This window comes from Callorhinus ursinus, unplaced genomic scaffold (assembly GCF_003265705.2).
Source record: "Callorhinus ursinus isolate GAN/ISIS: 27379988/994484 unplaced genomic scaffold, GSC_fseal_2.0 scaffold4, whole genome shotgun sequence".
Taxonomy (NCBI): Eukaryota; Metazoa; Chordata; class Mammalia; order Carnivora; family Otariidae; genus Callorhinus; species Callorhinus ursinus.
The window spans coordinates 31,073,925-31,096,030 of record NW_027397066.1 but is presented as its reverse complement, the minus strand read 5'-3'; the positions used below and the strand labels follow the sequence as shown (position 1 = coordinate 31,096,030).

At 44.6% G+C, this 22,106-nt stretch overlaps 1 protein-coding gene across 1 annotated transcript in view; it reads right to left on the bottom strand.

Moving 5' to 3' along the window:
• The window catches only part of PGM2 (phosphoglucomutase 2), a 34,051-nt gene extending 16,942 nt beyond the window's left edge, over positions 1–17,109 (bottom strand). Inside the window, exons 1-6 of the mRNA XM_025887320.2 lie at positions 16,961–17,109; positions 11,798–11,965; positions 6,912–7,018; positions 3,003–3,087; positions 1,064–1,147; positions 746–939 (exon numbers count right to left, since the gene is read on the bottom strand). Of these exons, the coding sequence (XP_025743105.1) occupies positions 746–939; positions 1,064–1,147; positions 3,003–3,087; positions 6,912–7,018; positions 11,798–11,965; positions 16,961–17,050 (728 nt within the window). The 5' untranslated portion in view covers positions 17,051–17,109. The remainder of the gene's footprint in view (positions 1–745; positions 940–1,063; positions 1,148–3,002; positions 3,088–6,911; positions 7,019–11,797; positions 11,966–16,960) is intronic.
• Positions 17,110–22,106: the final 4,997 nt, after the last annotated feature.

Here is a 22,106-nt window from a genome sequence, read left to right as displayed (position 1 = left end):
CTGCCACTTACCTAACTGTACGTCCTGAGTCTGCGTCCCTCGGTTACATACACGGTCCCTGCTACTTACCTAAGTGTACGTCCTGAGTCTGTGTCCCTGGGTTACATAAATGGGTACATCAGCCATTGCAAGGAAAGAGTCAGGACTAATAGGGGCTAACGCAAAAGGTGCCCATGACAAATTAACTGGGGGGAAAAGGCACGGAACAAACTTCATGCATGTTATATTCCTATCTATGGTCTTGAAACATATTACACATAGAATATGCTAGCATATGCACAAAAAATTTTTGGATAGAGGAAAAAACATCAGTGTTTCCTTTTGCCACCTCTCAGCAAAGCTTTTTTAAATATACATATATGCAAACACACACTCACATACGTGTGTGTTTGTGTGATTCTACAACCAAGGTCATCAAACTATGACTGATATGCCAGCCACCTGCTTTTGTAAATAAAATTTTTTCCGAATCTATGTTTGTGTTCATTCATTTATGTACCTCCCACAGCTGCCTTCCTCCCACCGCAGTGGAGTTGGACAGTTGTAATATAGTGGCTCACAAAGCCAAAACTATGTATTATCTGTCCTTTCAAGAAAAATTGCTGACCCCTGACCTACGGCCTCTAAAATCAGATGCAGCTACAGTATATGTACCAATTGGAGAGAAAAACTGAATGAAAACTGACAGGCTTTGGCTGAATCACATTATTTTAGCTCACGTGAGATGAGTTTACAATCCATTTACCTGTGAAAACAGTATTTTTTAAGGTCTTCAAAGTAGCTCTTGTTAATGGAAGCACTCGGGTCATGAAGCAGTGGACTGCCATTAATTAAAGAATCATCCCAAGCTTGAGGCCATGGCTCCAGATTTTCTTCAATAGCTTGAGAAATCCCTTTATCATGAGGAGAAGTGATCTGAGCTCCATTGTCCCAGTAGACCTGGAGAAGGCAGGCACATATCCAGACGGCTTAGGGTTAATGGAAATAAAGCCTCCATACCTACACCATAAAGGTACAGGATGCATACAGAAAGACGTAGGTATGGAGCGAAAAAGCAGAATACCTTGTACCCATTATCCTGCTTTGGATTGTGGGAGGCAGTTATCATGATTCCAGCACAAAGTTTCAAATGCAATACCGTGTAGGGCTGTAAAGACAAGAAACAACAAGTTTTAAGCAAAAAATCAGATATCCTTAGTCTGGGTATTGTATACTGTTTGTATTAACTTGTTCTCTTTTAATACACAAATAGAGAAACATCATAAAAAGGTATCATTCCATATTTTTGTGCCACACTCGAGTATATCTGTATGATCCTTAGGTGACTGCTCAAATGTGTGGGACATACACCCCAATAAGACAGCTGAGTATTTTCCTAGGCACCTTTTTTTTTTTAAGATTTTATTTATTTATTTGACAGAGAGAGACACCGCAAGAGAAGGAACACAAGCAGGGGGAGTGGGAGAGGGAGAAGCAGGCTTCCTGCTGAGCAGGGAGCCTGCTGTGCGGCTCGATCCCAGGATCCTGGGATCATGACCTGAGCCGAAGGCAGACGCTCAACAACTGAGCCACCGAGGCACCCCTCCCCCCCAGGTACTTTCTTCTCATTCTGTCTTCTACTTGGTAGAACCAGCAATCTGTTCAAACAAAAAGAAGGTCTAATCCTTCATCTCACACTCTTTTCAGCCTTCTGCTTGGGACAGAAGCTTATGGATTCTGTTTCTTCCCTCCAACTGCTTTCTCTTCTTTCCCATTTGCTTTTAGGGAACGGGGCAGGGTAATGTTGAAGAAATGATGGAGTGCTCCTACAGCCTCCTCACTCATCTCCCGCTCCAAGGTTAGAAATCCCTTTCTTGTAAATACTCAGCTCTCATCTTTACAAGACTTTACTTCCCCAGATGGGGAGAGGGGCTGGCTTCTCCTCCCTACGGCCGCATGTGAGAGTTACTACACACAGGGAGCCTGAGGTTCTAGCCATCTGCCCCCCTTCAGCCTCCCACCAAGAATCTCTGTGGTCATTTGTCCCTTTAGGAGTTATTTTATATCCCCCAAGCAAAGAAAAGGGGAGAACCACTCCACAACATGGGAAAATGGTCATGCAACACTCATATAATTCATGTCTGATAGAAAAATAATAGCAATCAACAGTGACATTGTACAGAAGACCAAGGATGCTTAAACACATTGCAGCTTTTCCATCAAACAATGAAATCCGAGCTACATTTGGACGTGACATTGCATGTCTACTGGGTTATTTACAGTCTGGGAGATGCTGCATCTACCTGTTAGTGTACCAGAACCAGTAAACGTCAAACTGCAGAGCCGACTTCTGTATTGACTCACTCTCTTCACCCGATGGAAGGAACTGCACTCTACTCATGTTTTTGGCTTAATTTCTTAAAAACATATATTCCCAGCATCTGGCCCTGTGCTTAAAAACAACAGCTGTCATAGTCCCTATTGTCTTCTTCTTTAGGTTTTGCTATGTGAAGAATTTGACTGAAAAAATCTTACTAAAATATGCCAAGCATTCTTCATGTTCCGGTCATGAATAGTACTTAGAACAAAACATCTGTATAAAAAGCTGGCGCGTCGACCTGTCAAAAATAATCAGGGTGAGGCATGGTGTGAGGTGAATTCAGATTTAGACCCAAGAAGTTCCCTAATTGTGCCAGTGAGAAAAAGAAATACAAACCAAATGAAAACAGAGACAACAAACAAAAGACATTTCGCTAACTAGTTAAAATATCCTTTGAATGTTAAAAAGGAAAATAGCACTGAGAAAAAAATAAACTCTGATGCATCACCAGTTGAACACCAGGGAAATATTATTAGGATGTGGGGAGAACATACCCAGAGAGGTGAGAGAATGCCTGATAAATGCTAAAGGGCTCTTCTGTCATATAAATACCCAAATCCTAAAAGCTTAAAGACCATAAAATGCAGCCATATCCCATCCCTGATCCCGTGACAGAAAATTATAAACAGAAAGGGTTACTTACCACAAAGGGGGTTGGGGTTATACCAGAAAAGAGGTACACAGGAATCCCTTGAGTGATAAATGTGGTTGCAGCTAGTCGGGCAAATCTGGAAATGCAGCGTGATGGGGGAGAAAGGAGAGGAGGGTGTCAGGACTGTGGATGACGGTGAAGGAAATGAATGCTCGACCCCTTCTTCAGGTTCATTCATTATAGTTTCATTGGCATAGGACACTCAAGTTGGAGGAATCTTAGAAGTCATCTTGCTCTACCCCTTTGTTTTACAGAAATGGGACTAAAGCCAAGAAAAGCCAGACAAGTTGCCCCATGTCAATTAGTCACACAGCAGCTGAGCAAGGCCCGCACCCAAGGTTTTCAATTCCATCTCGGTGGTTCTCAGCCAAGGACAATCCTGCCCCTGTGGGACATCTGAAATGTCCAAGATGTTTTTGATTGTCACTGGGGAGTAGGGTAGAGTGCTACTAGCAGGCTAGAGGCCAGGGATGCTGCCGAACATCCTACAATGCACACAGCAGACCCCAACAAAGAATTATCCAGCCCAGTATGATGTCACATGTCAACAGGGCAGAGGCTGAGAAATGCTCATCTAAAGTTCTCACAACCCAATATAAGCCACACAGACTAGCATCTGGTGAGATGTTGTCTCATGAAATATGAGGTATACTGGCACATGTATGTGAGTGTGCATGTGATATATACATAGGGCATAGACACATCTTGGCTCCATTCGGCCCTTTAAAACAAGACTTAAATCTTTGACACTGATATTTTTCTTAGGACAGGACACAGAACTGGGCATCAAATCTTTCTTCAGCCTTGGGGTAAAATATTTTATCACAAAAACTGAGCAGTTTACTTCCAATGAACCACATTATACCATTACAGGATTAAACAAACAGATATGTATTCATTCTCTTCCCAAATATTTCTTGAGCACCAGCTTTAGCCAACACTTTCTGGGAGCTGGCTGGGCATAAAGAGATCTCTGTGTTTTCACAACTTGAGTGTTAAAATTCCTAGGATCCATAGTAATACAAACATGATTTTGACAGTGAAAAAAAAAAGCCTCCACATAAGGGAAACTCATAAAAATAATAAAATTCAGCAAAAACAATTTTAATAAAAATCTGAAGTAGGTCTAAACTGTATTCATTTGAACCGAAGTGACTTCAAACTGATGTCACTTTCACCCTCATGAAATGTTTCTCTTGTGTTCTGGCTGACTTTAAAGTTGCTTTCTTGAAAGAAGCAAGGGAGACACTCAAGGTATACATTATATATACAAACTAAGTTACAAATATGCACAGGAAAGATTCAATTAATGTGCTCTCTGCATATGCTTGACAGTTACTGTTTATGTGTTTATGTTCCCCACCAGATATTTAAAATTGGAAGATTAAAGGACTAATAAACAGTTCCTACATAAAATTCTGTGCCTGCAATCATTTCTGACTCTTTAATAAGATTCCATTTGCTTACCATGAATGTTTGACCATGTACTGGTTTAATATTTATGCTACTATCTCTGAATGTCTTGCATGTTGTAGATGATAGAGAGCGACCCTGAGCTCCACTCCATCCCATCAAACCCGGAGACTGGAGCCATAAACTCACAGAGCAGTCACTTTCCGGAAATGATACAGCTCCGAGGCCAGAGTAAGAAATATCCATACCTTAATCAACAATGTGGACACATCTGAAGGATGTATCAACCCGAAGCAGGAGAGTCAGCCTAAAAAGAAGCAACTTCAGAAGCTCCACAATTAGCCACGTATGTGCACTGTGCATGCTCTGGCTGGAGGAAGTGACCCAACCCTGGGGCCAGGAAAGCAAGCTTATGACTTAATTTTCTTTTTTTTTTTAAGATTTTGTTTATTTATTTGACAGAGAGCGAGAGAGCACAGCAGGGGGAGCAGCAGAGGGAGAGGGAGAAGCAGACTCCCCACTGAGCAGGGAGCACCATGCAGGACTCGATCCCAGGACCCCGGGATCATGACCTGAGCCGAAGGCAGATGCTTAACTGACTGAGCCACCCAGGCGCCCCGCATATGACCTAATTCCAACTGTAAGCTCACTAACTAAAAACTGACAAACTGATATTCTGGCTTATACTATGTCTCTCTCATAAACATAGAGCTATGGCTTCTCTCTTGCTTTGTTGACAAAAACAACATTTTTGAGCCTGCAGCTTAAGAGCAAAATTCTTAACAGGGCGCCTGGATGGCTGGGGTGGTTGAGCATCCAAATCTTGATTTGGGCTCAGATCATGATCTTAGGGTCCTGAGATCGAGCCCCTTGTGGGGCTCCAGGCTCAGCACAGAGTCCGCTTGAGGTTCTCTTTCTCCCTTTCTGTCCTTCTCCCCCCACTTGCATTTTCTCAGTAAATAAATAAATAAGCAAACAAATAAATAAAATCTTAAAAAAAAAAGGCAAAAATCTTACATCATTCTGAGTTCAGTCTAGGAGCTGACAGCATCTAATCTTATGCCCTGGCCATACTCCCTTCCTCAGAGCTGCACATTTGTTCCCATCAGTGCTTCTCTCTTAGATTAGGAGCTCTTCATGGGCAAAGATTAGGACTCTATGAACTCGGGGCACCTGGGTGGCTCAGTTGGTTGGGTGTCTGCCTTGGGCTTGGGTCATGATCCCAGGGTCCTGGGATTGAGCTCCACATTGGGCTCCCTGCTCAGTGGGGAGCCTGCTTCTCCCTCTGCCTCTGCCGCTTCCCCTTGCTCATGCTCTGTCTCTCACACTCTCTCAAGTAAATAAATAAAATCTTAAAAAAAAAAAGGAGGGGCGCCTGGGTGGCTCAGTCAGTTAAATGGCTGCCTTCGGCTCAGGTTATGATCCCAGGGTCCTGGGATCGAGCCCCGCGTTGGGCTCCCTGCTTCGCGGTGAGCCTGCTTCTCCCTCTCCCTCTGCCTGCCGCTCTGCCTATCTGTGCTCGCTCTCTCTGTCTCTGTCAAATAAATAAAAATCTTGAAAAAAAAAAGGACTCTATGAACTCATTCTGCACTGTAAAGGTAATGAGACTTCTCATTAATATTAAATATTTGTATGTTCTTCCAACCTAAGAAACTACTAATACATACACTCTCGAGTGACAAAAAATTCATCATAATAGGGGACATGTTCAGGTGAAAAAGATTAAGAGTGGGCGGTGGCAACCTACAACCCATTTGTAAATAAAGCTTTATTGGAACACCACCACGCCCGTTCCGTATGTATGACCTATATGGCTGCGCTCACGCTCTGTGCCGGAGTTGAGTAGTTGTGACAGACTGTACAGCTCATAACGTGTAAGATGTTTACTACAGGTGTCAGCTTCTTGATGCTGAAATTGTGGCTCCTTCTCCTGCTTCATGATCTTAGAGCATGGAGATAAAAGTACGCACTTTATAGGTTGTTGTGAGAATTGAATGAGTAAATACCTAAGGGCCTCATTCACATCCAGCACTCAAGTAACTGCGGCTATTAGGATCATCATCATCAACATCATTGTCATCTGCATCTGCATCACCACCTGCCTGTGGCTACATGAGAGTCCCAGTGGTTTGGGAATGATACAAGAAAGCAGCTGAAAACAGGTGCTCAAGAAATGGGAAGGAGCTCAGGCGGCTTATGAATAGTGGGAGAAGAAAAAAAATGACAAATGGAAGAAGGCGAGAGGGAGAAATAATGTTGCCCCTTTAAAAAATGTCTGTCTTTTAGACAGATCTTAAATTCTCTTTTGTATGAATATTTTCATTCTTTTAAACCCAAACGTAAAACCAGAATTCGGAAACGCTGCAAACGGAATGTACTCATTATTTCTATAGGTAAGCAATGTGGCTGACAAATGTATGCGAAGTGATTAAAAATAAAACCACAAAATACACTACAAAAAATGGTTTCTTATGTATCTTTCAATACCTTTTGCTGTTGCCTCCACTTGGTGGATGAGCTCGGGCATCAAAGCTAATCACAACACCTCTTTGCTTCAGGTCACTGAATTGCTTTTCCAGGTATCTGCAAAATCCCTAAAAAATATCCCATGGATAATTAAACAAACTGAACAATAAAGAAAATAACAGTTTTATTTATTGTCTAGCTATATGTATGAGGCACTGTGCTAGACACTTAGTATCTATTATTGGTAACCCCCCAGATCAAGTTTGCTAAGGAATTCCATTGTATAGATGGGAGAGCTAAGGCTCAGAGGGGCTTGCCCAGACACATGAAGAGCAGAGCCTGGATTTCTGCCTGGGTCCAGTTAGAGGTGGTACAGGGCAAGGGTTAAAAGCACACAGAATCTGTGGGCTCATACTCCATTCTGCCACCTATGAGAGCAAATGACAAATCCCTTAATCACTTGGTGGCTCAGTTTCCTGTTCTGTAAAACATCAAAACAACAGTACCTACCTCAAAGGGCTGTTTTTAGGGTTAAATTAATTAAAACCTGCGAGTGCTGACAATCCAACACCCACTAAGCACTATTTGTTTGCTGTTATGAGCATTATTTTTATCACTTTCCTTCAAGGTCTATATTCCTCCCTTCATACGAGTTCTAAAATGTCTGAGGACAAGGAGGTGTTTCAGACATTTCTGCCTGCTCCGTAACATCAGTAAGTCAAAGAAACTTAGTATATTTTGTAAGTTTTTCACAATTATCTGATCTGAACCTGTTCAACTTGTGGTCTTGTTTTCTAGCAGGCGAGCTTTTATGGAGGTCTTATCAGTCCACTTACATGGCTCAGCCAATTATACATATAAAAATTGTGCAGAATTTGGGCTATTGCCCCCTGCTGATGGAACGCACAATTCCTGAATCTCAGCGGATGCAGTAAATAACCTCACATCAATCGGAAATATGGAAGATTAGAAAAACAGTAAACTTTGAATTCAACAGGTTTATATCACCGGACAAAATAGGTTTTTATTTTGAACAAAGAGAATACGGGCTGACTAATATTACTTATTTCACTTTGACTGAAGAAAGGTTTTTTTTTTTTGGTCCCCGCCCCTAAAGGAAGTCTTTTAAAAAATAAATAATAACTCTTTATTTTTGGTAGGGGAGATCCTTCACAGCTTTGTTGCCAAAGCAGTGCCAACTGAGAATGCCTTTCATTTTTCTTAGACAAAAATATTGCGTTGGAGGGCGCCTGGGTGGCTCAGTTATGAAGCATCTGCCTTCAGCTCAGGTCATGATTCCGGGGTCCTGGGATGGAGCCCCGCACTGGGCTCCCTGCTCCGCAGGAAGCCTGCTTCTCCCTCTCCCACTTCCCTTGCTTATGTTCCCTCTCTCGCAGTCTCTCTCTCTCTGTCAAATAAATAAATAAAATCTTAAAAAAAAAATATTGCATTGGGCAGACCTTCTGAGGTCGAGTGATACAAAGAAGGACATTTGTGCACTGGTTTTGTGGGTTTTCCAGAAGGCACCCAGATGTCTCTAAGGCTTACACCAGCGACAGCACCCTCTCCCCAGCCCCAGGCGATCCCCGTGCTGTGGCCCCAGTGTTCGAAGGCACAAAAAGCACTCAGTCTTAGCCCAGAATTCTCACACCACCAAACTGCTCTAAAAAACTCTGGGGCCAGCTAAGACTAAGAGGCTGAGAAAATGGCTACGAGAAGAGGGGATGTTTATTCTAGAGAAAAGACTCAGTGTGCGCTGAGGGAGGTTTATGGAATTGAAATGTTATTACAGGAGATATAAAATGAACTTTGTATGGCTTCAAAAGCTCAAACTATGACCAATATGTAAAAGCTGAAGACACATTTGAGCTCAAAATCACAAAACCATTTTTTTTTGTCTTTTTGTTTAGAGCAGGGGGGAGGTACAGAGGGAGAGAGAGAATCTTAAGCAGGTTGCACACCCAGCGCAGAGCCCAATGTGAGGCTCGATCTCACAACCCTAAGATCATGACCTGAGTAGAAATCAAGAGTCAGTCGCTTAACCAACTGAACTATCCAGGCGCCCCGAAACCATTCTTTAATGAGAACAACCCAAAGACAGACCGGCTATTCCAGAAGACAGTGAGTACTCCATCATCAATGTGAGGTGGCCTGGTGAAGTAACCTTAGAGGAAATTACAACCTCTATCAATGAGGCAAACAGTATAAAACTTTCCCTCTACTCTCTACCCTGTTTCCCATTGGGATGTTTATGGCTCACATACATCTGCTTCTTAAATCCACCCAGATGAATTTCGGGGCATCATAGGGTAGGAGTCCACACTGGAGACCAGCAGCAAGACTGCCTAGACCACAGAGAAAGCCAGCGCATTCTGCCAGGTAACACCATCCCAGGCTGGGGATGGAAGCCTGGGTGGTTTGTTCTGGGAACCTCTTTTGCTGATTATTTGCCACTCCTAAGACTCTAAAAATGTACCTGCCGATCTCATAAAACTGTCATAACTCTGAACATCCTTGTCTCCTACTGTAAGTGGTCCAGTGTAGGCTGGATAATCACTTGAAAGTGGTGGGGGCTATAGAGGAAATTATCACAAGGAGTGGCTGGTTGAATCAGCTGACCTTTATTTTTTTTTAAGATTTTATTTATTTATTTGAGAGAGAGAGAATGAGAGACAGAGAGCACGAGAGGGAAGAGGGTCAGAGGGAGAAGCAGACTCCCTGCTGAGCAGGAAGCCCGATGAGGGACTCAATCCCGGGACTCCAGGATCATGACCTGAGCCGAAGGCAGCCGCTTAACCAACTGAGCCACCCAGGCACCCTAATCAGCTGACCTTTAAAGGATCTACTCATTTTAGTTCTGTAGGATTCTTACCTATCACAAGGTCTACTCCCAGGAGAGGCCAATTCCCCTAGAGGAGAAGATGTATGAGATAGGGCCCAAGACCTTTCTGTGGGTAGATTTCATCATACTTACAAATTAGATGTAGATGAGTACAGGAGAAAAGGCTCTGGGTTCATCTAGAATCCCTTAGAATCCCCTAACAATTAAGCCTAATAGGAGATGGAACCAACTAGACTTTCCAGTGTTAGCTATACACATATATCCCATTTCCTGTGCCCCTCTAATGGGACCGACATTCCTCCACTGAGAGGTTGAGTGTCTATGTGCCCTGTCCTTGAACACGAACAACCTCCTTGAGTTGCTACTAACAAACAGAATATGATGGAAGTAAGTGAATTTGTGTGACTTTCCAGGCTAGGTCATAAAAATCAACATAGCTGCCACCTGAGCACAATCTCTCTGGATGCTCTCACCGGCCGCTCTCCAAGCCACGCTGTACGAAGCCCAGGCCACACGGAGGCCTCCAGCCCCAGCTAAGACCTCAGCCAAAAGTCAGCAATAACTGCAGACATGAGTGGGAACGAGCTTTCAGTGATTCCAGCTTCTAAGCTGGCTCAGGTGGTGCCAAGTTCTGCAGAGGGGAGCTGTCTCCACTGAACTCCACCTATAGATTTGTGAACAAAGCAAATGTGGTTGTTTAAAACCACTATGTTTTGGGTGATATGTTATATAGCTCCAGCACCTAGAGCAGCGGGTGACCTTACCCAGTGGCACAATTCCATGCTATCCATAAACTAGAACAGGATTCCCAGGCTCACTCCACTCTGAGCCTTCCCTCCAAAAAGATCTCAGGGAGCCCTATTGCTGAACAGGAATCTGGAGCCAGGGTTTCCATGGCAACCCCATATCCTTATGCAAGACTTCTTATTAGGGTTTCACTAGAACATGCCCAAGTCTGCCTTTTCTGCTGGGAGCTACATGCAAGGTACGCATAATCATCATTAGTCAAATTTTCTAGACATTTTTTTCCCCTCAGAATTAAAGTCGCCTTCATTTTTAAAAAGTCTAAGTAGCTGAAGAAACTGAATGATCTATTCTTCATTTCCTTTATAAACAAAACTCCAGATACTCCATAGCAGAAAGGTTTCATCTCTATTCCTAAAAGTTGGGTGTAGACTCTGACAGTAAAATTTACAAATGAAGGCAAAGGAACTCAGCAATAATTTCCACCTACACTATCAATTAACATGAAATAGAATCAACTTCTGGTTATTCTGGCCATTAGAGAAATTTCTCAATGCGTGCATCGCTACCACCATTGCAAAAGTACAAGACCATAAAAGTCATCAGCTTAGGTGGTGGATTTGCACTGGAATAAAGTTCCATGAGGGAATCTGTCTGTTTTAGTCATTGTTGTATCTTCAAAGCCTGGCACTTGGTAGGCATTCAATAAATTTCTGTAGAAAGAAAGGAAGAAACGGAGGGAGGGAGGGAGGAAGAAAGAAAAACAGAAAGAAAGAAAAGCAGGCTGTATGAATTTTGAAACAAGTACCCTTTAACCAATTGCATAAGCCTTACTGTACGGAGTAAATGTGTGACTCCCTGGGCCTTGGCAAACCCATAAGACCTGGCCATAATTAAAACAACAGAGGTCCCTCAAATATAAAAGGAGCCCGGGGTTATATTAATTAGACAAGGAGGCCATTAGACTGAGGAGGCTTTAATGTCTTGGTTGCCTAGAGAAGCAAACCCGAACCCAAGCCTGTAAATGCCTGAAGGTTAAGAAATTAAAACCTAAGAGCAGCCAATTACTAACAGCCAGAGAGACTTTCCCAAAAAATGCAACCGCATGACCTATAGCCAATCTATTAATTTCCTCGCTCTGCTTCTGCTTCTTCTCTGTAAGTCTTTCTCCCAGCTCCTGCCAGGGGGTGCTCATAATGACTTCCAGTTTGGTACGGCCCGATTCAAATGGGTTTTTGCTTAAAATTGTTAACATGCCTGAGTTTATCCTTTACCACTGGGAACATGTTAAGAATAACCAAGAAATATAAAAACGTGGTACCTGTGTGGTCTGGATGATAGTCAAGTCATTCATATAAGAAATTCCCGTTCCCATAGCAGCTCGAAGGCCGGCTGTCCCAAACTCCATTCGAGCCCCAAAACATTTCTGTAGTTCTTCTTTATTACCATCCGCAATTAGTTGTTTCGCTGACTCCAAAGTTAAAGGATTCTGTGGAACAGAAACATATACAACAATACAGCCAGCTGAATGACAGAATAAAACATCTGAAATAAAAAAAAAAAACTCACAATAACTTAACCCGTAGGGGGAAAATGTATATATTTGAAAAGCCCTACACATGTGGCTTCTCAGTTTCCGATGACGTTGAAATCTGAAATATGAGGTAGGGTTTTTTTTTAATTGCACATTACATTAGTTTCAGGTGATTCAATTTTTTTAATTATAATCTGTGATATTGTGATACAATATTAAATATATATTTTGTTTTTGTCCCTGGTTCCTGGAATAGAGCTTCTAACTAAAACCGTTGTAATTTCCAGGGTGGTAGGGGTAAGAACAACTTGTTATTATTATTCATAATAAACCCCTTTCGCCAAACCCGAGTTTATGCCCAGGGAGTGGCCTGGTTGCCAGGGAAACCAACTAGTGATTAGAGGGCTGGAGGCTGGGTTCCCTCACCAGTGGCCAAAGATTCAATCCTGCCCAGGGTAACAGAACCTCCTCCCAAAACCCTCAACAACTGGTGTCAGAGACCTTCGGAGCTGGTGAACACTTGGGGTGCTGGGAGAGCATGGAAGCTCAGCACCCCTTCCCACACACCTTGCCCTATGCAGCTCTTTCATTTGGCTGTTCCTGAGCTGTATCCTTTCCAAGAAAACTGGTAATCATAAGTAAAATGCTTCCCTGAGCTCACTGAACTGTACTAGCAAATTATCAAGCCTAAGAAGGGCACTAAGGGTACCCCTGATGTATCACTGGCTGGTCAGAAGCACAGGTGACAACATGGGGCTTTTGACTGGCATCTGAGGTGGGGGTAGTTTTGTGGGGCTGAGCCCCTAAGCTGAGGGTGGGATCTGTGCTGGGTCCAGGTGGTGAGTGTCAGAATTGAGTGAAATTGTGGGATGCCCAGTCGGTATCCATAGAAAATAACTCGGTGTGGAAAACCTGTACATTTGGTGTCAGAAGTGTTGTGACTAGAAGGAAGTAGTTTTCTCCTTTATAATGTGTTATTTTCTTTCCCACCAAGGCAAGTGCTTTTGGAGAAATGGAATGAACACCTAGGTTCTGGGGTCTAACATCCAGAATAGAATGCCAGCCACACCGTCACCTAACGACTAGATGCACTTGGGTAGATTATTTTGCTTCTTCTTTTTTTTTTTTTTTTAAAGATTTTATTTGTTTATTTGACAGAGGGAGACACAGTGAGAGAGGGAACACGAGCAGGAGGAGGGGGAGAGGGAGAAGCAGGCTTCCCATTGAGCAGGGAGCCTGATGCGGGGCTCGATCCCAGGACCCTGGGACGGTGACCTGAGCTGAAGGCAGACACTTAACGACTGAGCCACCCAGGCGCCCCGGCTATTTTGCTTCTTGAATTCTCAGTTTCTTCATCTGTAAATTGGGAACAGTCTAGAACCTCCTTTACAAGGTGGTTCTGAGGTGGTTTGCATTAAATTAATGTAAAACACCTTTCTCTGCCTGGCACTTGGTTGTAATCAAATGTTCATTTTCTTCCCTAGTATCTTCAAATTTTCCCACAGAGTTACGAGATTATACAGTTTAAATCAAAACCTTACTGTTGTAGTGTCTTCTAATTTGTACAATTCTTTCACATACCTGGTCAAATGTGAAACTTGCAATGACCACAAGAAGCAGACAAATAACAAAAACCCCAATTTACAGAGCAGAAGCCTCAGAGATTAAGTGACTTGCTTAAACATTAATCTAGTGCTTTCTCTATTACATTAGCTGTTTCAAATAGCCACTCCTATGAATCATTTAAGTTCATTTTACATTGCCTGACTTTCTTTGTACAAGAGTTGCAGAAAATGTTAAGAATGGAGGAAAATGACAATCACATTAATGCCACATCAGGCTTTTAAATTAAGAGTTCAGAGGAACCAGAGAGTAAGCACTTTTTCTTATAGTCATCATCCAACTACGGAACATGCAGCCAAGATATGCCACGTAATTAAACTTTGAAATGCTATTGCAATAAAACATTGGCTTTCTGGAAGTAATCCCACATTTCCAGATTGTCCCACCTTGGGGTCAGGTAAAACCCCTCCTTTTGGGTTAAAAGCAATAACCACTGATCACAGAGCAGGTGCCTTCAAGGAAGGGTTTAGATCTGGAACACAAAAGAGGTTTAATAAATATTTCCTGAGTGAAAGAGGAAACACAGACTTCAAGGCCACACCCAACATCTAGTGAGTTTCCTGTACACGGGGTAGATGTGGAAAAATGCCAACTGGCCTTTGATAGCCATTAAAGACCAAATAGCCTGAGAGAAACCAAAGGAGACAGAGAGATTAGAACTGCAAAGTCAGGACGGCGGCAGAGATCAGAATCAGCCAGGAAAGTAACCAAAGCGGACAGCAGAGACACCAGGGATGAAAAGGTGGGGCTAAGGCAGAGTGGGAATGCAGAGGGCACCTGCCTTGCGGCCCTGGCGGAAATCAGACCAGACCACTGCAATGCTTTTGGTTGGCAGGATGTTCCCCACTTGGCGCCTGTCTCAAACTGAGGAAGAAAGAGAGGAAAGAACAAGAGAAGTCATAGAAATTAACAATACAAAGGAGGGGTGCCTGGGTGGTTCAGTCAGTTGAATGTCTCACTTGATTTCCACTGGGTTCATGATCTCTTGGGGTCCTGGGATTGGGTCCCGCAACAGGCTCTGTGTCCAGTGCGGAGTCTGCTTGGGATTCTGTCTCTCCCCCAGCTTGTGCTCTCTCTCTATCTCTCTCTAAAAATAAATAAATAAAATCTTTAAAAAAATAAATAAAAAGGATAATATCCTTTCATCTCTACCCAGGGAGGTACTCTCTCTCCATATACAGATACAACATTTTGTGGAAATTAGGTTTTTATTTCTTCAAAGGGAAAGTCTCATTGAAAAACACATTATCAATTATGACTTTAAAAGGATTCTAGGGGCCCCTGTGTGGCTCAGTCGGTTAAGCGCCTGACTCTTGATTTCAGCTCAGGTCAGGATCTCAGGGTTGTGAGGTCGAGCCCCACACTGGGCTCCATGTTGAGCATGGAGCCCGCTTAAGACTCTCTCTCTCCCTCTCTCTCTGCCCCTCCCCTCTAAAAAAAAAAAAAGGATTCTACCCACCTCAAGTTACTAAGTTATCAGAAATGGAAACATTTTCCATCTCTAAAGAATTACAAGACTGTCTTTCCATGAAAAGAAAAACCACCCAAGAAGTTGCCAATAGCATCCTGTGGGGGATGTGCTCTCATTTCTCATTCAGGGGCCAGAAGTGAAGAGGAAGACCTGGCCCCAGCCAAGAGAGCTTGCAACTCCCTTCCCTTCACACTGCAAGTATGAGCCATGCACCATGTCAGGCCCTAGTGACCATGGAAATTAATGAGCAAGTGGAGAGGAACTGCTGTTTTAACTTGTCGGGGCCCAGGGCAAAATGACAGCGTGGGACTCCTTGTTTGACAAGTTTTAAGAATTTCAAGACAGGACAGCCAAGGATTAAACCAAGTGCTGGGCCCTCCTGGAGCAGGAGCTGTGCTACCAACAGGAGTCCTGCCTTTCAAGTCAGCCCTGGGGCCAGACATTAAACAAATACACCTACAAACAAGGTTTTGTTCTGTTTTGTTTTGTTTTTTGACCAATCTAGAGATAGTATTAGGGAGACATAATTTACCACTGGTTGTCAGGGAAGGCCTGTCTACAGAAAACACATTTAAGTTCAGACCCAAAACAGGAATGACAGCACGAGAAACAAGTTCAGCAGAGGAGCCAAGGAACATTCTGGGAAAACAAAGTGCATGCCCAAGGAGCAAGCAGGAGAGTCAGACAAGAGAGGGGGTGCTGTCTGGAGTTGGGTCCCTGATTCTCTCTGCTCTGGCACCTAAGAGAGTGAAGAGGGGAAAAGCTAGCGGTGCTGTGTTGAAGGAGTCCCCTTCTATCTTTCCAGCAAAGCCAGAGACGGGAGGAAGATGCCTGAAGTCAGGCGGGCCCCATCAGGAGGACCCGTGCTCACAACCGAGCACCTGGGAGAGGTGGATGGGAATACTGCTCTGCAAAGTTCCCAGGAGCAAAAGGCATAGAATGGACGGAAGGATTCTGGGTCTCTGAGGACGCACCGCGCGTTGCGGAAGGAGGGCTGAGCCAGCGGTCTGAGTGACACGAACGCGCGCACGCCCCAACTGGACATGACCCTTGGGCCCGGCCAAGTCGAGATCAGCTCCGGCTCGCTCTCCCACTCCCCCAACTTGCAGCCCCAGACGGCCAGATGCTGGTTTTGTCCCGGGACACCTTTTCCCGGTCAAACTTCGGATCGGCCACAGGCAGGGCCAAAAGCAAGGAGGACTGGCCACCCCTGCTCCCTCCGCCGCCGCCTTACCGAGTTTGATGAGAAAAACAACTTTGTTTTTCTGAGTTGCTCCCGAGCCACTTTACAACCTTACAACCCTGCTCACATCCAGAGGGATTCCCGCCCTAAGCTCTCGCTTTGCTTTCCCCGGGGCACCTTTTAAATAACCACTTAGAGTTCAGCCCGGAGAAAAAGTTAGCGACCGCCCCCCAAACACCTTACACCGGGTGCTTGCTACCCGGCTCTCTCTGCGGCTCCCCGGTGACCAGGGACGGAGGGCTGACCTTGCCCCGGCTCTCTGCACCCACTCCCCACTCTTGGATCCGTAATACAGCTTGTGACTCTACTTCCTCTGTGTGGATGCGCGGAAACCGCGCCTGGCATCAAATTGCCCGGGTGGGTCCCACTTCCCCACAGCGGGAGCCGGCTGCTAAGGGGACGAGCTATGGCCTCGCGGGGGCGGCTCGCGTTTCCCCATTCAGCAGCTCGTAATCTGCATATTCGTAAGTTCTTTACAGCAGCCGGGTGCGAGCGGCGGGAGGGAAAGAAGCGCAGGCACCCGCACTCCCCGCAGGAAAGGCAGGGGGGCGCCTGCGGGGTGCAGAAGATCCCACGCCTCCCCCGGACGCTCCCACCCCCTGATGCCCCTCACCCTGTCCCATCGCAGCCACCGCGCCGTCTCCTGGTCCAGCCGGGTGTCCATGCCTGGGGCTCCCGGAGCCGCGGTCGCCGCCGCTGCCATCCCCGCGCTGCCGGGAGCCAAGCTGGGGAGGCCCGGGGACTGCCCTTCCGGCCGGGAAGGGAGAGGCGGGGGCGGGGCATGGAGAGGCGGGGGCGGGGCATGGAGAGGCGGGGGCGGGGAGAACCGGCCACGCGGAAGGCCGCGTCCCGGAGGAAAGCGACGAGCTCCGCCTCCTTGCAGTTTACCCGAGTGCCTCTAGGGGGACGGAGGCCTGGGTCAGTGGAGGGGGAGGAGGAAGGGGCCGGGGCAGGGGAGCGGGGGGGGGGGGCGAGAGGCGGGCCGGTGTAGTGGAGGTGGGGAGGCTGTTGCTGAGAAAGTCCTTTCCATCATCTCTGAAAGGTCCCAGGTCACATCCACCCACACAACAGCTATTCATTGTGCCAGGCACCTTGTCAGTGCTGGGGCCAATGATGAGTAAACTCAAGTAGAAGCCTGAAAATTATGTAGAAATTATTTTTTAAATTTTATTTGTTTATTTGACAGAGAGCGACACCGCAAGAGAGGGAACACAAGCAGGGGGAATGGGAGAGGGAGAAGCAGGCTTCCCGCTGAGCAGGGAGCCCGATGCGGGGCTCGATCCCAGGACCCTGGGATCATGACCTGAGCCCAAGGCAGAAGCTTAACAACTGAGCCACCCAGCCACTCTATGTAGAAATCCTGAGGGTCATGAATAAGAAAAATCTTGAAAAAGAACAAAATGGGAGGATTAAGATAAATAGACGGTGGAATAGAATAGAGATCCTGGAAACAATTATAGGTGTATGGACAGCTTATTTCAGAGGAGACACTGTAGAGCAGGGTGAAAGGACTTTTTTTTGGATTAATGGTGGTGAGTCAACTGGATATCCAAGTAGCAAAAAGGGAAAAGAAACCTGAGCCCCCACCTCATATCACATACAAATAAGCATTCCAGGTCAATTGTAGATCAAGTGTGAAAGATAGAATGAAAATTCTAGGAACTAAGGTAGGAGTATGTCTTCATGACCTTGGGATCGCTAAACCATAAAGAAAATGCATGCGGTGAGCATAAAAGGGTGTGTGCAAGAATATTTCTAGCAGCATCGTCTATAATAGCCCCAATTGGAAACAACTTTATGTCCATCAACAATACAATGGCTAATACTGTGGTATGTTCATACAATGATGTAAATAAATTATGGTATATTCATATAGCAATGAAAATGATTGTTTCATACATCACTGATAAATCTTACAAACATTAGATTGAGTGAAAGAAGCTAGACTTTCCCCCCACCCCCCTACACCCCAAATATTGGACCATTCCATATATATGACATTCTACAATAGGTAAAACTATAGGGAAAGACAACAGATCAGTGAGTCCCAAGACCTGGGGATGGGGAGAGGGATTGATTCCAAAGGATTCAAGGGAGTTTGGGGGGTGAGGGAGCTGTTCTGATTACAAAGGATTCAAGGGAATTTTGGGAGTGAGGGAATTGTTCTGTCAGGTTGTCTGCAGATCAGCCCCACTTGGGGCTGTCTTGTTCTGTCAACCAGACCAACTTTCTTTGCAATCATACTAGGACAGAAATTGCAGGACCCAGAAAGTCAGAGACCAGGCAGGTCTCACTTGCCCTTTGTTTCCCTCTCACATGCTAGAACTCTTCCAGACCAGTCTGTGTGGCTTCCAGCTCCTGCCAGGTAGGGGTGGATGGGATGGGAAGGTGGCGGGGTTCTGGACCCCAGGTCCTATCACTTCCTCCATGATAATGACTGCAGGTGAGTCTCTGTTGCAGTTCAGAAGGTGCGGGGAGCGGGGTGGTCAGGGGATTCATTGACACTTATTATTTTCCTCAGCACAGAATTACGGGTCCATCGTATGATTCAGTCAGTGCTATTTTAACCTCTATTTGGGACACCAAGGGGGCAGTTTTCTCAATATTCAACATTCAAAGAAAGAAAGCAATAGGATTTTTAAGCTGAGAGGAATTTTTAACAAGGAAGTTGCCAAACTGTAAGTAAATTCTCCTCCCTTCACCTGCAAAGGGCACCAAGGTCTGGGGTACTGTGCTGAAGACAACGAACAAGACTCTCACGGCAATTCTCCCATCTGCTTCCCATGTGAAGTAGAAAACAGTCCAAGGTTGCATGGGGGGTGGGGTGTCTCTCTGTGCGGGGAACTTTCCCAGGGTCTCTTGTAACGAAGATGCGTGCCTGGGTGTCTCTCTGGTTCTGATAATGATGCTATAGTGACCTGAAGCTGCTAATTCCCACACATGACCCCAAATCACATCTCATGTCTGTGGAAGCCTTTGTAGAATAATGGGAGCAGGAAGGGTTCTTTGTTTTGCAGACGAGGGAACGGGGCGACACAAAATGTAAGAGTCCTTCTCCAAGACACGCAGCTGGTCAGTGACAGAGCCAGGCTTCTCCTGGCTGGTCTCCTGACTTTCTAATCCAATGTTCAGTCTCCTGTTCTCTCAGCCCATTTCTATGCATGCCCACAGAAGGAAACTTCATGAATTCTGGTAACCTGTTTCCATGTGATAGCAGCCAGCTGTGGTTGAAAAACAAATATTAACCATCTCTGATGTCGAATATGTTGGGTGATGCTCAAAATAATTTCATTTGTTTGTGCGTGCTCCTTTGCTGCTTAAGAACTGTTTCTCACATGGAGGTCCCATTTTCCTTGGAAGGTTTCCCAACTTCTCCAAACACCTTGTCAGCGATTCTACCAGTTTCTTTGTTTCCAGCCCAGGAATAGTTATTCTAAAACTTTTTATTTGGGGAAGTTCTGAATATTTACTAAAATTGATCCCCATGGAACTATCACCCAGGCCAACGATGATCATCCTTGGCCAGTCTTGTTCCGTCCATCCACTTCTGCCTCCTGTATACGTTGAAGAAGTTTCCAGACATCATGTCCTTTCATCTATAAATATTTTAGCATATATCTCTGAAAGGTAAGGACACATTCAAAATAACTTCAAAACCATTATCTCATCCAAACTTTTTTAAAGTTAAAAATTTCTTAATATCATTAAATGTCCACTTAGTGTTCAAATTTTCAAATATCTAGTAAGAGTCTTCATTTTTTGTTTGTTTGTTTGTTCACAGTTTGCTTGAACCAGGAGCCAGAATATCTTACCATTGGTTGATAAGTCTTTTGTATCTCTCTTAATCTCTAGGTTCTGCCTCAACTTCCTTGCAATTTATTTGTTGAAGAAACCAGGTTATCTGTCCTGTTGGATTTCCTACAATCTGGCTTTTGCTGACCGGAGTCTCTGTCCAGTTCCTCTGTCTGCTGTATTTCCTATAAATTCATTTCATTATAATCGACTCTCCACAATCTCTCGCTCACCTGACTGTGTGAGCTCCTTGAGGTGTTTTATTTATCTTTGCCTACCAAGAGCCTACCACTGTAAGTGCCTGATAAACAGGTGAAGGAATGAATGAAGTCAGGAGGCTGTGTGTTCTTTCTTGATTAGGAAGAGGGAAGGTACTAGAGTCAGGACTGGATCTTGCTTTACCCTTTGTTCTGTGGGGGACCCTGGAGAAGCCACTTAGCCCCTCTTGGCCTCGTTCCTCATTTCTAAAATGAAGCAATAATAGTGTCCACCTCACTGGGGTGATGTGGGTCTTAAATGAGGAAATATGTGTAAAATGCTTGGTTTAGGGTCCAGCCTAGGAAAAGCACTCAATAAATGTTAGCTATTGTTATGAAAATACTGCTAGCTTGAAATTCTGCATTAGTCACGATAGGCTAGGTCAAGCTGAAGTAAGAAATTAATCCTGAATCTCAGGACTTAGTGAAACGAAGTTTTTTGTGTTTTTTTTTTTCCTTGCTCATGTTACATGTCCAGGGTAAGTATATGGCTGGTATACTCCACACAGTCACTCGGGGACCAGGAGGCTTTCATCTGTGGTTCTTCCATCTTAATATGTGGCCTCTGCAGTCGCCATGGAAGACAAGAGGAAAGTATAGAGGTCCCCCAGTGGCTTTTAAATGCCTCTGCCTGGTCGTGGCCCATGTCACTCCCACTCACATTTCATTAGCTAAAACTCATCACATGAACCCACATAATTGCAGGAATGTTGGGACGTGTAGACCACCCATGTGCCCAGGAAGGAGAAGAGAAGTGGATAGGCAACCCTGTGTTGCCTGTGATTCACTGTCAGGATGATCGCACATGTCCGCATTTCTGGTACATTTCCAACAAGCAAGGGGTAATTCTTAGATACCACTCAGTTGAAATTTAGAACAAATCACTTGATGGAACAATCTATTTTCCTCCGTGCAATAGAGTGATGCTTTGTGATAGAGATCAGATCATGACCCTCTCCTGTTTTCAATCCTTCCGTGGCTTCACAAGGTACTTATAAAAAAAATGTCTTTTACCACAGGCTTCAAAGTTCTATTGAATCTGTCCCTGGCCCTGATTTCCTGCGGCGTTTCACTGACTGCAATCAACAGCCATTCTGTTCTCTGGGCTGATCCTCAACCATGTCAAGCAGGGGCTGGTCTGAGGCCTGTGTTTGTGTTGTTCTCCCCCAGATATCCTGATGACAATGCCCACATCTACTTCGGGCCTCTGCTCAAGTATCTCTTCATCGGAAAGACTCTTCTCTAGAAAGTGCTGGTAAATGTTTAATGAGCTCTCTGGAATAAAATAAAACAAAAACAAAAACAAAAACCTGGTTTGCATTATTTGCCAATTTCTATGGTGTAAATACAACCACCATGGCCGATTGCAAGCTATCAATGTGACCTCATTCAACACGGAGTCGGGAAGACATGCGCAGTACACCGTTACGTGAAATTTCCAACATGCAGATATAATAGATGTAAATAAAAAGCCGAGATGGTAGTAACAAGTAGAAAAATAAATATAAATGGTGACATGTTTCGCATATTTCTTACCTTTGCTTTTATTATAATGTTTACTCATTAGGTTATATAATTTAATTTATAATAATTGTTGTTTAATATCTGACTAGCAAAATTCCTAAAAATGTAGTGGTCAGCTCTGATGAAAGTGGTATGAGCTGTCACCAATACACCATTGCCTCTCCTTAAATGGGAACTTCACCACCA